Source organism: Rhinopithecus bieti, unplaced genomic scaffold, assembly GCF_001698545.2.
Source record: "Rhinopithecus bieti isolate Rb0 unplaced genomic scaffold, ASM169854v2 scaffold_3764, whole genome shotgun sequence".
NCBI lineage: Eukaryota > Metazoa > Chordata > Mammalia > Primates > Cercopithecidae > Rhinopithecus > Rhinopithecus bieti.
In genome coordinates, this window is record NW_016804367.1 from 884,072 (window position 1) to 900,668 (window position 16,597).

The window sequence follows — 16,597 nt, forward strand, 5'->3', positions numbered from 1 at the left end:
CTAAGTAAAAAAAAAAAAAAAAACAAAAAAAAAAAAAAAAAAAAAAAAACAGTGTTTAGGAAAGGTTAAGAAGTTACTATAGATCCAACCCTATATAGATGTTCAACACTATGACTTTTAAGTGTTTTTGACATCATAAAGTATTATTGAAGAAAGATTTAACTCAAAAAACAACTTTAAACACAACCTATGAAACATGCCATTCATTTAATATTCCTAGCAACAAGCCACCTACTGATACATACTAAGGCTAAGGATAGTTAATAGTAAAACCGAATGGAATTGGTACTTTCACATCCACTTACAATGGAATAACTGATGCCAGATTAACCTTGGTTTAAATAAATATTAAACTGGATGAAATATTGGAAGCAATTGTTTTCAGATGGTAGGCAATAGGCAGCACAATCTGTGATCCCTGAGATAATGAAACTGTAGCAGTTGCTAATCGGCAAGCCTTTGGAGGCTCACCCTGTGTATGTAACATTTATCCCTCAGCCTTGAATGTTTGGAGAAACCCCTCCTAGGTTTCTGGGTCTCTCTCTGCAGGGCTGTCTTTTCTTAGATTCTCTGAATTGCAGATTCCAGCTGCTTCAACTGCCAAACTGATCTTGCCTCCTCATTCAGGCATCTGCAAGATAAGAGCATTTACTCTTCTATGTGCTCTTATTTTATGAGGTTGGTGTAATCTAGATTCCAAAATCAGGAAAAGACAATAAAAGAAAAAATTATAGGTCCAATTCTCTTATGAATGTAGATGCACAAACCTACATAAAGTATTAACTAACAACACAGAAGCATTTTCGCAAAATAATGTAGTACAGGGCTGCAAGAAAGGTGCATCATCAGAAAAAGCTATCGATATAATTCATTTCGTAGATTGGCTGAAGTTGAAAGCTCATATGATTATCTCAATAATCAGTATAGAAAAAGCACTTGAAACTGTTCAATATCTATTTACTTTTGTATGTGTTAATATGGAATTAAACATAAACAAAAGTAGAAAACAAATAGTAAAATCAACTCCAGCATACTTGGCACCAGCCTTCAACAATTACATGGTTCATTTGTTTCATCCATACCTTCACCTACTTTCCATCATTACCGCCTCCAGCCTCGCCTGGAGTATTCTGAAGCAAATCCAAGACATCATATTTTATCCATAAATACTTCAATGTGTAACACTTTTTTTTTGAAGGGGCTCTTAAAAAACAGGACCCTAGTATTACTATCATACCTAAACATTTAACGATAATTTCTCAAGATCATGTATCCAGTAGCATTCAAATTTCTGCAGTGGTCTCATAAACACTTCACATTAGGTTCACTTCAGTCTTTTTTAATCCATTAAGTCTTCTTTTCTTCTTTGCAATTTATTTGTTGAAGAAATAATATTGTATTTATTTTGCTGCTTGCATCACTATGGCTTTGTCTAACGAGTTACTTTACATTTTATATTTCCTGTATGTTGGTGACAGATTTGGATGCTTGATCAGATTCAAGTTTGATTTTTTGATATGAATGGTGATATTGTGTACTTCCAATTGCATCATCTCAAAGGACATACTGTTTTTTGTGACATTAAGATTGATCAGTGTGTTTGAGGGCTATCAGACTAATCTATTATGAAATTCCTCATCAGCTTTTCAGTAATGGTTTTAGCAGCCAAGAATATTTTAATTCTTTATTCTTATTCATTTATAGTGGGGATTTTTCTATAAAGAACTTTCTTTCATCAGCTCTTTGGTCACCCTGAGGTAGAGTTCAAACAAGATATTCAGGATAAATGCTTGATTTGTTTTATTTCTCAGTTTCAGAATGAATTGGTTCTTAAAGTCATCCAAATCTGACCAATGCTTTTTCCCCTTTGAATAACATTACCAACTATGAGTTTTCAACATATTTGATGTACTTCAATGCAATGCAATTATTATTTATTTTGTTGTTTGTGGTAGGCAGAATAATGAGCCCCCAAAGATGTCCATGTCCTAATTTCGGAAATCTGTGACTATGTTGTGTTACATGGAAAAGAGAATTAAGGCAATCAATAGAATTAAAGTGGCTAATCAGCTGACCTTTAGATAAGGAGATTACCCTGGTTATCTTGGTGGGCTCAATGTAACCACAAGGGTACTTAAAGGTGGAAGAGTGAGTAGGTCAGAGTGATGCAATGTGAGAAAGACTGGATGAGGAACTGCTAACTTTGAAGCTAGATAAAGGGGCCTATGAGCTGAGAAAAGCTAATGGGTTTTAGAAGCTGGAAAGGGCAAGAAAATGGATTTTCTCCTAGAGCATTCAGAAAGGAATCCAGCCCTACTGACCCCATGATGTTAGTCCAGCAAAACTTGTGTTGGACTTCTGAAATACACAACTAAAAGATAATAAATTTATGTCACTTAAGCCACTAAGTTTACGGTAATTTGTTATGCTAGCAATGAAAAATCAGTATAGTGCTTATCATCTCTGTGAGAATAATATTAATACTAACAATGGAACAGAGAAACTATTTCAATCAGCAAGGGTTTAACAGATTTGCCAGATTAACTTATAAAGACAAAATTTCTATATAGTTGCAATAACAAACTAGTAAAAATAACTAAAACTTCAGAAACTATTCTCAATATTATAAAGAGAAAAACTATAGTTAAATACCTAGGAATTACATAAGATCTCTATGGACAAAACTTGAAAACTCTAGTGAAGGACATAGAATATGTCTGATAGAGATACATTCCAGCCGGACATGGTGGCTCATGCCTGTAATCCCAGCACTTTGGGAGGCCGAGGTGGACAGATCACGAGGTCAGGAGTTTGAGACCAGCCTGGCCAATATGGTGAAATGCTGTCTCTACTAAAAATACAAACATTAGCCGAGCATGGCGGTTGGTGCCTGTAGTCGTGGCTACTCGGAGGCTGAGGCAGGAGAATGACTTGAATCCAGGAGGCAGAAGTTGCAGTGAGCCAAGATAGCGCCACTGACTCTAGCCTCGGTGACAGAGCGAGACTCCGTCTCAAAAAAAAAAAAAAAAAGAGAGATACATTCCATGCACTTGGGTGGGATGACATAATATTACAAAGATGTCATTTCCCTTAATTAATCTATAAGTTTAATGTATCATTGTCAAAATTCCAATTCCAGCTGGACTACTTGAGGAACTTGATAAAATTACTCTAAAATGAAAAGAAGCAATGAAGGATCACAAATAGCTAAATCTGTCTCCTAAAAGAGGAGACTTGCCAAACAGAAGCCATAGTAATAAACAGAAGCAGCGTGGTACTGTTGCAAGAATAGAGACATAGAAGACTGGAACAGAAGAGCAAGGTTGAAAACAGAACTTTGGTAGTTAATACATAAGAAAGGTGACACCACAAATCAGTGAGAGGAAGCACAGAATGTTTAGCAGGTATTGTTGGAAAATCTAGCATACTTTTAAAAAAGGGAAAACAACAACAAGAAAGCAAATCCTGGATTACTGTTTAACATCACGTACAAAAATGGAGTCTTGATAGAATAAACATCAAAATGTGAAAGGTAAACTATAAAGTTAATACAAGAAAACAAAAAATACAGTATGTTTGCATCTGGGGACTAGGAAAACTGTTTGTTTGTTTATTCTGAGACAGGACAGGGTTCTGTTACCCAAGCTGCAGTACAGTGGCGCAAACATCACTCACTGTAGACTCGACCTCCTGGACTCAAGCAATCCTACCTTAGCCTCCCAAGTAGCTGGGACCACAGGCACGTGCCACCATACCAAGCTAATTTTGGGAAGACTTACTAAAATGTTAAAAACACAACACAAATATAAGGCAAAAATGATTGATTTACATCAAACTTAGGTTACTTCTATGAAAGAAAGTACACCCTAATGGCTGGGCGCAGTGGTTCACGCCTGTAATCCCAACACTTTGGGAGGCCGAGTGAGTATTTCCCTTGAGCCCAGGAGTTTGAGATCGGCTTGGACAACATGGCGAAGCCTTGTCTCTACAGAAAACGCAGAAATTACCAGGCACTGTGGCACATGCTTGTAGTCCCAGTTACTTGGAAGGTTGAGGCAGGATTACCATTTGAGCTGGGGTGTATTAGTCCATTTTCATGCTGCTAATAAAGACATACCCAAGACTGGGAAGAAAAACAGGTTTAATTGGACTTACAGTTCCACATGGCTGGGGAGGCCTCAGAATCATGGCAGAGGCAAAGGCACTTTTTCTTTTTTTTATGTTATACTTTAAGTTCTGGGATACATGTGCAGAACATGCAGGCTTGTTACATAGGTAGTATACATGTGCTATGCTGGTTTGCTGCACCCATCAACCCATCATGTACATTAGGTATTTCTCCTAATGCTATCCCTCCCCTAGCTCCCCACCCCCCAATAGGCCCTGGTGTGTGATGTTCCCCTCCCTGTGTCCACGTGTTCTCATTGTTCAACTCCCACTTATGAGTGACAATGCTCAGTGTTTGGTTTTCTGTTCTTGTGTTAGTTTGCTGAGAATGATGGTTTCTAGCTTCCTCCATGTCCCTGCAGAAGACATGAACTCATCAAAAGGTACTTCTTACATGGCAGCGGCAAGAGAAAATGAGGAAGATGCAAAAGCGGAAACCTCTAATAAAACTATCAGATCTCATGAGAGTTATTCACTACCATAAGAACAATAGAGGGGAAACAGCTCCCATGATTCAAATTATCTCCCACTGCGTCCCTCCCACAACACGTGGGAATTACGGGAGTACAATTCAAGATGAGATTTGGGTGGGGACACAGCCAAACCATATCATTCTTTCTCTGGCCCCTTCAAATATCATGTCCTCACATTTCAAAACCAATCATGCCTTCCCAACAGTCGCCCAAAGTCTTAACTCATTTCAGCATTAACCCAAAAGTTCATACTGAGACAAGGCAAGTCCCTTCTGCCTATAAGCCAGTAAAATCAAAAGCAAGCTATTTACTTCCTAGATACGATTTGGGTACAGGTATTGGGTAAATACAGCCATTCCAAATGAGAGAAATTGGTCAAAACACAGGAGTTACAGGGCCCATGCAAGTCTAATATCCAGCGAGGCAGTCAAATCTTATAGCTTCAAAATGATCTCCTTTGACTCTGGGTCTCATATCCAGGTCATGCTGATGCAAGACGTGGGTTCCCACGGTCTTGGGAAGCTTTGCCCCTGTGGCTTTGCAGGGTATAGCCTCCCTCTGGCTGCTTTCACAGACTGGCATTGAGTGTCTGTGGCTTTTCCAGGTAAATTGTGCAAGCTATTGGTGGATCTACCATTCTGGGGTCTGGAGAACAGCAGCCCTCTTCTCACAGCTCCACTAGGTGGCACCCCAGTAGGGACTCTGCATGGAGGCTCCAACCCCACATTTCCTTTCTTCACTGCCCTTGCACAGGTTCTCCATGATGGCCCCACTCCTGCAACAAACTTCTGCCTGGGCATCCAGGCGTTTCCATACATCCTCTGAAATCTAGGTGGAGGTTCCTAAACCCCAATTCTTGATTCTGTGTACTTACAGGCTCAACACCATGTGGAAGCTGCCAAAGCTTGGGGATTGCCACAGCCTGATCTCTATGTTGACCCCTTTCAGCCATGGCTGGAGCAGCTGGGACGCAGGGCACCAAGTTCCCAGGCTGCACACAGCATGGGGACCCTGGGCCCAGCTCATGAAACCATTTTCTCCTAGGCCTCAGGGCCTGTGATAGGAGAGGCTGCTGTGAATACCTCTCACATGGCCTGGAGACATTTTCTCCATGGTTTGGGGATTAAGGTTAGGCTCCCCATTACTTATGCAAATTTCTGCAGCCAGCTTGAATTTCTCCTCTGAAAATGGGTTTTCCATTTCTATCACATTGTCAGGCTGCAAATTTTCCAAACTTTTATGCCATCCTTCCCTTATAATACTGAATGCTTACAACGGCACCCAAGTCACATCTTGAAAGATTTGTTGCTTAGAAATTTTTTCTGCCAGATACCCTAAATCATCTCTCTCAAGTTCAAAGTTCCACAAATTTCTAGGACAGGGGTCAAATGCCCCCAGTCTCTTTGCTAAAACATAACAAGAGTCACCTTTGCTCCAGTTGCCAATAAGTTCTTCATCTCCACCTGAGACCACTTCAGCCTGGCCCTTATTGTCCATGTGGCTATCAGGCTTTTAGCCAAAGCCATTCAACAAGTCCCTAGGAAGTTCCAAACTTTCCCACATTTTCCTGTCTTCTGAGCCCTCTAAACTGTTCCAACCTCTCCCTGTTACCCAGTTCCAAAGTCGCTTCCACATTTTCGGATATCTTTTCCGCAAAACCTACTCTACTGGTACCTATTTACTGTATTAGCCCATTTTCATGCTGCTGATAAAGACATACCCAAGACTTGAAAGAAAAAAAGGTTTAATTGGACTTACAGTTCCACAGGGCTGGGGCGGCCTCAGAATCATGCCAGGAGGCAAAAGGCACTTCCTACATGATGGCAGAAAGAGAAAATGAGGAAAATGCAAAAGTGGAAACCCCTGATAAAACCATCAGATCTCATGAGACTTATTCACTACCACGAGAACAGTATGGGGGAAACCGCCCCCAACACTCAAATTATCTCCCACTGGCTCCCTCCCACAACGTGTGGGAATTATGGGAGTACAATTCAAGATGAGATTTGGGTGGGGGCACAGCCAAACCATATCATTGGGTAAGCAGAGGTTGCTGTGGGCCGAGATTGCACTAGTGCATTCCAGAGCCCAGGTGACAGGGGTAAAACCCTGTCAAAAACAAAACAAACCAAAAAAACCAAAAACCCCAAAACAAAACAAAGTCCTGGACAAAGTTTATAAAAAGACCATAAAGAGAGAAGATTTTTGTAGCATCTTAGAATTAATGTATTAACTAACCAGTATACACAAAACTCCTAAAAAAAGACAAAAATCCTGATAGAATATGGGGTAAAGCATTATGAGCAGATGATTTATCGTAAAGATAGAAAATCTTGTAAGCACATACAGACATGTTCAGACTCATCAGTAATCTGAAAAATTCAATAGTGAGATGACAGTTTATGTCAGTTGTGTTGGGGAAAACAAGAATGCTTGATAATGCCAAGCCTGGGAAGAATGTGGGGCCTTCAAACATTGGGAGCGTAGACTGGTATGGCGTTCCGGACAGCAACTTGGAATTATTTGGTCAAACTGAGAATACTCATACTCCACGACAACAATTTGTCTTCTGTTAATCACAGACTATATGTAAAATTAAAATACAAACACAAAGTGGAAAGGATATTTGCAACATATAGAGTAGACATATCATTATTATCTAGAGTATATAAAGAACTGAGAGAGAGACCAACAGAAAAGGGGGCAAGATAACTACTTGGCAGTTCAATAAGAGAAAATGGAAAGGCTAACAAAGCCAAAGGTACTCAACCTCAACAGTACCCAGAGATGCAAGATAAAACCACAATGAAATACCTAAAATACACACATACAAATGTACAAAAGTTAAAAATCCAAACACAAACGTTGCCGATGATGTGGAAAAGTAAGAACTCTTATACATCCCCACCAGAAACATAACTAGGTACACTACTTTGGAAAATGGTGTCGTCTTACTTTTTAAAGTACTACATGTGCAAAACCCTAATACCCAGGCAACCCACTTCTACTCTAGTACATGTGCATTAATAGACACAGACTTGTACTATGATGTTCACAACATTGTTAATAATAGCTAAAAATGAAAACAGTGTAAATGATCATCAATAGTAGGAAGGATAAATCAATTAATCTATATTGGAATACTGTCCAGCAATGGAAAAAACTTGAGCTACACAGCATCGCCAGTGGCTGAATTCCACAGCATAATATTAAGTGGGAGAAGCAAATCACAGAAAAATACATACAGTATTAATTCCATTCATATACTATCGATACCAGAAAACATTAAACAACATCTTGTTTAGAAATGCATACATGTATGGCAAAAGGAAGAGAATTATTGTAACAAAAGTCAGGATAGTGGTTACTTCCAGGGCAAGAAAGGCAATGTAATCGTTGGGGGCATTTTTCAGGTGCTGGTAATGTTTTATTTCTTAACCTGGTGCTAGTTGTACAGGTATTGTTCACATTATTATTAAGATAAACGTGTTTTATACACTTCTGCATGTATAATATATTTTGCAATACAAATTATTTTTAGCATGATTGGATTGGGCAATCTCTCAGGTTCTTTTTATCTTTGATGGTCTATTGCCAGGCCCTTCACAGCTGGACTTATTGTCGGCCCCTCATGGACAGTTCCACTTAAGCAATATGCATTAAGATGCATACACGGGTGATTTAGACAGGAAAACTTGAAGGGAAAAGGGAACGCGCTAACAAAGAGAATCACAGAATAGGAGACTAGGAGTATGGACGATCTGATTCAAGCCCCTCTCCTCAGGGAGGCAATTGAGGTTAAACTTGAGAGCTCCTGGGTTCCAGTTCTGGTTCCGAATTTGATTTGGTCAAGTCTTTTCTCTAATTCCCAGTATCCTCATGCTGGCTTTGTAAACTGTACCATGAAATTCAAATAGGTGGTCTAATAATTATTATTCTCTTACAGTTGGGAAAACTGAGGCCACAGTGGGTCGCCACTAGCCCAAGTGCCATCACCACATTGGAACTCAGGGCTTCCCTCCGACGTCCTTACAGGAACTCCAACTCTCTGAACTGAGCACTGTCCCATTATACAAACAGCTGCTCCCTTTCCTCTGGCTTTGGGCGCAGTTTGACATCACAGAAGAGCTGCCTTGCCTCACCCTGCCCCTTCAGAAGCCCCGCCCCCTGCCCGGCTCCGCCTCGCTCGGCGTTCGTCAAGCCCCGCCTCCAGAGCTCGTCCCCGCACGGGTGGCCCCTGGAACGCCCCGCGCGGCCTCTCTTCCGGCCCCGCCCCCCCGGCTGCCATGACAACGAGTCTGCGCCCCGCGCTCAGCTGCTTCTCCGGCGGGACCCAGGCTGGACCGCGGGCCCCGGCCTGGGGGCCACTGCTGCCACCGCCGCCGCCACCTCGTCTCCTCCCCGTCCCCGCCCAGCCCCAGGTCTCCCCGCCTCACTAAGGCCAGTGGCTGGGGTCACTCCCCGCCGCCCCACCCCGCACGGATGCCGAAGGTGAAGGCGCTGCAGTGCGCCCTGGCGCTGGAGATCAGCTCAGTGAGTACCGGTAGCGCCTCCCACCTTCGGGCATTGGCTCAGGGACTCCCTCAGGTCACTTCCGAGAGCCCAGAATCACCCCCAAATCAACCTTACCCTCCGAATCATCCCTAGGGAGCTTCGACCCCACGCCCCCGCGGTCCTGCCACACCTCGCACTCTTGAGCGCCCTTCCACTCCGGCCACGCAGAAGCCTGACTCCTGCTCCGCTACCCTGGCTTCAAGCCGACTTCCAGCTTGCGAGCTTTCAGATCGTTCCCAAACCACTTCAGAGTTCCTTTCCTCGCTCCTAACTTTACAGTGAGAGAGAGTGTATGTGCGCAGCGCGGGAGCTTTCTTTTCATTCTTCTTCTGGGCTCCAGTTCTCTTAGAGAATTATTGCCCCTGCCTTTCCCACATATGGGGGTGGGGGTCGCATTTCCTCCCGAATCCCTGCAAGCACACTACTTCGGACCAGTTTCAAACCCCTCATTAATGAAGGGGCCTTTCTTTATTCTGTCTTCAAAGGGGAATCTTCACACCCAACAACTGAAATGTGTCATTGCGCTAAGTACCTTGCCTTCCCTCGCAGGGCCTTCCAGGAAAAACCCAACGCCTCAGAGATCACTTCAGGCCCCTCCCGTCCCCAGACCCTTCCGACTTTGTGCCAGCCATTGCAAGAAAGGCCCAGTCAACTTTATGAGGGAAGCTCTTCCTTCCCCAAACTTACAGCCCCACCCCTGCACTCTCCAGACTTGCTCAAGAGGATGTTTTCCTCCCTCCTCCTGTGGAAGTCCAGCTGGGGCAGAGACCCCACTCATCCAGTGAAGGGGCTGGACCTCTCCATGCTAGGAGAAAACTCTATCCCCCTTGTTGATCTCAGAATACTTCCAAGGGTTTTGAACTTCTTCCCCTGCATTCTTTAGAGAACCCTCTCATTCTCCTGTTCAGAGGAATACTCCAGCTTGTCTGTTCTGGAGGAAATCCCCTCAAGACCCTTTCCACACCCCATTTTAGTCGTGCAGGCACAGTTTGGAACCAAAATTCACCGTTCGGTCTCTTTTCACTCCTTACTCTCTAAGTTTTCTTATATATGTTGTCTTCTCTTTGATCTCCTAGCAAAACTTGGGGGTTGAGGGTGTTTAAATATTTACCATTACTCTCCTGGGTGCTGCAGCCAGGAGCCCTCTGCATTTCCTTCCTGTGCTCCCTGCTGGCCAGGCTCCACTTAACCCGTGCTTGCAGCATCCCGCCTTTCCTGGTTGGCCTTCCTCACGTTAGAATGAGGTTGCTGCAGCACAGAACTTAAACCCCTAGGGAAGTCACAGGACTGTTTTAGGTCTTTTGTTAGGTCTTAAAGAAGGGAAGTGTGGGTGGGGCAGAGTGTGAGGCAGTGGTGGTGAAGTAGAAATTTACCTTCAAGCCTGCAGAGATTTTTCTCGGAAACTCCGTAGCCCTAGCTTTACTTGTTTTCCTCCCAAAGCTGCCATGTTTGACAACTTTTTGTAAAGTAAAGTTAGTTTAGCAAGAAGAATGCACAAAGCTTTCTCGACCTCCTCTGAAGGAGTTTCACTAAACTCCTTCAGAGTTCAGCCTTAATAGGTTTTGTTATTGGCTTCTTCCTCCTCCTGCCAGCTAATGGTGTTTAGCAGTCTGGTGAGTGCAGCTGCCTTACTGGCTGGCTGCAGCTTCCCTAACGTTGCCAATACAAACTTTCTAAGAGGAAGAGTACTCTGTTGTAACTGATTACTGCTTGAAGGAGTTGGAGGAATAGCTACATTTCTCCTGAGTATTAGTTGTATTGCAGAAAGTGAATGACTCTGTAATTCACTGTATAATGGAGCTTTGTTACTCATCAGAGCTAAAGAAAACTATGCAGGTGGAAATAATATTTTTCCCCAACAAACATTTAAGTCACAGAATTTTATAGTTTCGAGAAATCTTAGATGGAAATCATTGAATTCAATCCCTTTTTACAGCCAAGAAAATCGATGCTTAGCATGCCTATTGTTTGTCTAGGATTGCACAACTATTTAGAAGCAGATCTGCAAAATGTTCCTGAATTTCTGAACAACAAAAGCCTTTTAAAATGGCTCTGATGCTCAGAAGGAGCAAACAAACAACGCCCCGCCCCTCCAAAAGAAAACCCCACTAGCAAATATACAAATTAAACATGTTTGATTGATTGATTAATTTGGCTTTGATTGAATAGAAAGGTTATATGACCCTAGATATTTTTAACATCTTCATTTTGATTTTAGTTTTTTTCTTGTCTATTTCCTTTTACATTTACATGGTTCAAGTTCAAGACTGTATAAAATGATATACTCAGAGAAGTGTTGCTTCCATGCTCAAAACTATTTCCCACCTATACTCATCTGCTTTAAGAAACCATTTTCACTGATTTTGATACAAACAGATACACAAACTCTCTGTCACATACCACACAACACACACATATGTATATATATCTGTTTTTATGAAATAGGTAGCATATAAGCCATTCTGCATCTTGCTTTTCTTCGTTCAGTATGTCCTGGAGATCACTCTGTATCTATTAAAACTGGCATCTTTTCCCCCAACTTTTTAAATGAGATTTTTCAAACATACAGAGTACTTAGAAGAATAGTTCAATGAATACTGACCTATAACCCATGACCATGTACATTAATTTGATTTATCTCTATGTGTGTGTATGTTTATGTATAAATTTTTTTTTTTTTTGCTAAAAATTGAAAGAAAATTGACATAATGATACTCCACCTGTAAGTACTGCAGCGTGTGTCTTCTAAAAATAAGGATATTAGCTGGGCATGATGACAGGTGCCTGTAATTCCAGCTACTTGGGGGACTGAGGCAAGAGGATTGCTTGAGCCCAGGAGTTTGAGGCTGTAGTGTGCTGTGAGCACACTTGTGAATACCCCTGCACTTCAGCCTGGGTGAAGTGGACAGCCTGTCTCTGAAATAAGTAAATAAATAAATAAAATTAAAAAATAAGGAGATTGTCCGTATAACCCCAATGCCATTATTACACCTAAGATAATTGATGAGAAAATCTTAATATTTAGTTCATATTCAAGTTTTTCTGGTTGCCCCAAACATGGATTTCATAGTTAACTTTTTCAAACCTGGATCCAGTCAAGGTTTATATGTTGCCTTTAATCATTTGATTGATAGGTCTTTGTAGTTCATTTTAATATAGAGCAGTTCTTTTTTTTTCTTTTTTTTTTATTCCCACAATGTTCCCTTTTTTTCCTCAGTTGGTTTTGGTCAGTTCATACACTCATGTCACCATCATCCAGATCAAGATTTAGAACACTTCCATCACCCCTCGCAATTCCCTTGTTCTCCTTTCAGGTCCATTCCAGACAACTGCTTTTCAGAGAGAAATAAGTATATGAGGTGATGAAAATGTTAATTAGCTTGAATTAATCATTTCAGTGTGTATACATGTAGCAAAACATCACTTTGTACAGTGTAAATGTATGTAAATTTTGACAAAAAAGGATGGATAAATATGTTGTAGTATACACAATATATGTTGTAGTATACACATACACTACTCCACAATTCAAAGGAACTACTGATAGGACCAACAACATGGATGAATCTCAAGAACATGCCGAGCAAAAGAAGTCAGATACTAAATATCACACACTATGTGGCTCCAATGTGAAGTTTAAGTACTGGCAAACTAATCTATAGTGATAGAAATTGGAATAGTGTACACACACACACCCTCACACACACACCTACCACATTTTCTTCATTCATTCATTCACTGATGAACATTTAGGTTGCTTCCATATCATGAGTATGGTGAATAATGCTGCAATGAATATGAGAGTGTGGATCTCTTCCGTATACTGATTTCCTCTGGATACATACCCAGAAGTGAGATTGCTGGATTATATGGTAGTTTAATTATTTGAGGAAATTTTTCTTTTTTAAAATTATTTGAGGAAATATACTTTTTATTATGGCTCTTCTAATTTACATTTCTACCAATGGTATACAAGGGTTCCCCTTTCTCCACATTCTTTCCAACACTGACAATTTTTTGGCTTTATTATAGTAGTCGTTCTAACATGTGCGAGGGGATATCTTATTATAGTTTTGATTTGCATTTCTCTGACGGTTAGAGATGGTGAGCAACTTTTCATACACCTGTTGTCCGTTTGAGATACCTAGTCAGACCTCTTGCCCATTTTTAAAATTAGGTTTTTTGTTTTCTTGCTATTGAGTTGTTTGGGTCCTTACATATTTTGGATATTAACTTCTTATCAGATTTTCTCCCATTGTGTATGTTTTCTTTACTGTTGGTTGTTTTCTTTGCTGTGCAGAAGCTTTCTACTCTGATGCTGTCCATTCTCTTGTTGATGGTTGTTTGGCTTGTTTCCAGGTTATGGTTGTTACTGGATAATACTACTATGAATATTCATTCTTGTAAAAATCTTTTTGTGAACATTACCTTTTGAAGGTACTTGGCTCAGATATAGAATAGTTCATGTTGTATTATTGCCTGATTTTTCTTCTTTTTGTGGTGACATTCATTGTTTTCCCAATTTCTATAAACTGGAAACTAGGTGTTATCTCTAATTGCCTGTTGAAAGTGTGCAATCTTATTCTTCTCTACCCCTTCCATGCTTATTTTTTGCTGAAATTTTGTGTTAGTGGTAATCTCATCTGTGTTATACTTAAGTAATATGAAAGTAAAAACAGAAAGGTCTGGATGTATAACACAACATTTTATGTTGCCCAACAGAGCCATATGACACGAGAGAAAATATATTGCTAAGAGGAAAGTGTGACTTTTCTCAATGAATCTTTGGAGAATGATATGGTATGCTAAGTAACTTGTTTTAAAGAGCATCAAAAGAATTATATTTTCCATCACTTACACTTTAAATCTTTAAAACATGTTATCTTTGATGGGAAGAAGTATTATTGCTGCTTCATCTCTTCTTTTTATATTGAATATTTCAATTTATATGAGCTTATTTGGGAAAATAGAAGGAAGATATTGGAGGTAAAGTAATAGTGTCAATTTGGGATTGCATGTAATTCTCACTTCATCTCATTACCTAACTCAAACTAATCAGAGCATTGTGGCAGACAGATGTGGGTTCTTTCAATCACTACTCACCTGAACATTTATCTTTGCGATCCTTATCCAGATTCCTGTGGAGTAGTGTCTCAGTCACAGTTAAGCCATAGTTGGTAGTAAATTTTGCTAGAATATAGACTTTTAAAAATTTTAACTATAAAATAGTTCAAATTAGTAGAAAAAAATATACTGAATCCTTTGATACCCCACCCCTCATTTAACAAATGATACATTTTACATGTTTGCTGCAGAGTTTTGTTTTTAAGAAAGATAATGTTGCATGTAGTTGAGGCCTCCTCTGTTCCTTTTTTTTTTTTTTTGAGATGGAGTCTCGCTGTGTCGCCCAGGCTGGAGTGCAGTGGCGCGATCTCAGCTCACTGCAAGCTCCGCCTCCCGGGTTCCTGCCATTCTCCCGCCTCAGCCTCCGAGTAGCTGGGACTACAGGCGCCCGCCACCGCGCCCGGCTAGTTTTTTGTATTTTTTAGTAGAGACGGGGTTTCACCGTGTTAGCCAGGAGGGTCTCGATCTCCTGACCTCGTGATCCGCCCGCCTCGGCCTCCCAAAGTGCTGGGATTACAGGCTTGAGCCACCGCGCCCGGCCTCCTCTGTACCTTTTACCTCTTCCTGACCGTGTTTTCCTCACTACCTTCCTTAAGATAACTAATATCCTGAAGTTGTAGTGTATTCTATTTGTTCAGATTTTTGTACTTATTATTAAGTATTTGTGTATGTCTGTGTATAACCTATGCTGTAGTTTTGTTTTTAAATTTTGCACAAATAGTCTCTTACTTTTATGTATCCTTCTGCAGCCTGCTTTTTCTGATTCACTGTTTTGGAGATTTTTCAGTGTTGATTCTTGCAGATCTAGTTCATTTCCTTCGTCATTATAAAACGGTATATGTTTATATTAACAGTGATGTAATTTTTGTTCCTCTTAATGGACTTTTTATTAAATACTAGTAGTTAATGCTTTTTATTATTCAAAAAAATGTTTCAATGAATATATTTGCACATATTTCCTAGTATCATTGTGTCTGTGGTTCTCAGGGGTGTATTGTGTGCCCTAGGGAGCATTTTAGAAATTGACTGGACTACTTTTGTTTGTCACAGTGGTTGGGGAGTCCTGTGATATTAATTGTTCGGTATCCTGCATAACTTGAATGTCACATTGAATATGTAGATGAAAAACTTGTTTATAATTACTAGAGATTAATAATGTAATAGCAATTGATAATTATCTTTTTTTATTTATAAACACAAAGTCTTTTTAAAAGGTTTTTAAAAGGCATTTTACAGTAATGCAATTGCCATGTAAATTGAGGAAAGAGTATACTTTGGTTTGATACTCTGCTAAGAGTTTACTATTTTTGGAAAATCATGGTACCAATGGCAATGCTGCTTGTGGTGTTCGAGTTGCTAGTATGGGACACTTATCATCCCACATTTGAAACTGCCCATTTCATATAGATTATGTGTATAGGTGCAAATATATCTTCCAGTTTAGTCTTGCCCAAGCATTTACATGTTAGAAATATGTATTTTCTTATAAAGTATTTCTGTATTTTTTCAAACTTTAATTAGGACATTGGTTTATTGTTTAGTTATATGTATAGGTAAGTTGAAAATATTTTGTGTAAAAGGATGATTTTGGGTCTTATAGAATGGTGACCCAGTGCTCTAGGGAGTAGATCTAGAAATGGAACTATTGAGTCTCAGGGTATCCGGTTAGTTTTCTAGGACTGTCATAACAAATTATCACAAATGTGGTTGCTTAAAACAACAAATTTATTCCCTCACATTTCTGGAGGCCAGAGTACAAAATAAAAGTGTCAGCATTCAAAAGCTCTGGGAGAGAATCTTTCCTTGCCTCTTCCAGTTTTTGATGGTTCAAGGCATTCCTTGGATTGTGGCTGCTTAACTCCAATCTCGGATCCTAGAGGTTTCCTTTTCTGTGACTACCAATATCCTTTGTCCTTTAAAAGTGTAGTCTTTTGTTTTCTTCTTGTTAAATGTATTTTGGATACTAAACCTCTATTGGTTTTATGTAATAGAATTTTCAAAGATCGTCTAGTTGAAGTTTATATTTTACTTCATTTTGCTCTTTTAGTACTGCATGTTTTCATTTTCTAATTTTTTTGTTTCTGGTAAACAAAGAATGCTATTGATTTTTTTTTAATAAGTTTTCTTTTTTTTATTTTTATTTTATTTTTTTATTATACTTTAAGTTCTAGGGTACATGTGCATAACGTGCAGGTTTGTTACATATGTATACTTGTGCCATGTTGGTGTGCTGCACCCATCAACTTGTCAGCACCCATCAATTCATCATTTATATCAGG

At 40.0% G+C, this 16,597-nt stretch overlaps 1 protein-coding gene and 1 long non-coding RNA gene across 2 annotated transcripts in view; one reads left to right on the top strand and one right to left on the bottom strand.

Annotated features, from left to right (window-relative positions):
- Positions 1–8,744, bottom strand: part of LOC108526690 (uncharacterized) — a 23,883-nt gene extending 15,139 nt beyond the window's left edge. Inside the window, exon 1 of the long non-coding RNA XR_001884583.1 lies at positions 8,585–8,744. This is a non-coding gene — a long non-coding RNA (uncharacterized LOC108526690). The remainder of the gene's footprint in view (positions 1–8,584) is intronic.
- A 157-nt stretch (positions 8,745–8,901) lies between these two features.
- The window catches only part of LOC108526689 (spermatogenesis-associated protein 6-like), a 65,294-nt gene continuing 57,598 nt past the window's right edge, over positions 8,902–16,597 (top strand). Inside the window, exon 1 of the mRNA XM_017867526.1 lies at positions 8,902–9,173. Coding sequence (XP_017723015.1) covers positions 9,123–9,173 — 51 coding nt within the window. The 5' untranslated portion in view covers positions 8,902–9,122. The remainder of the gene's footprint in view (positions 9,174–16,597) is intronic.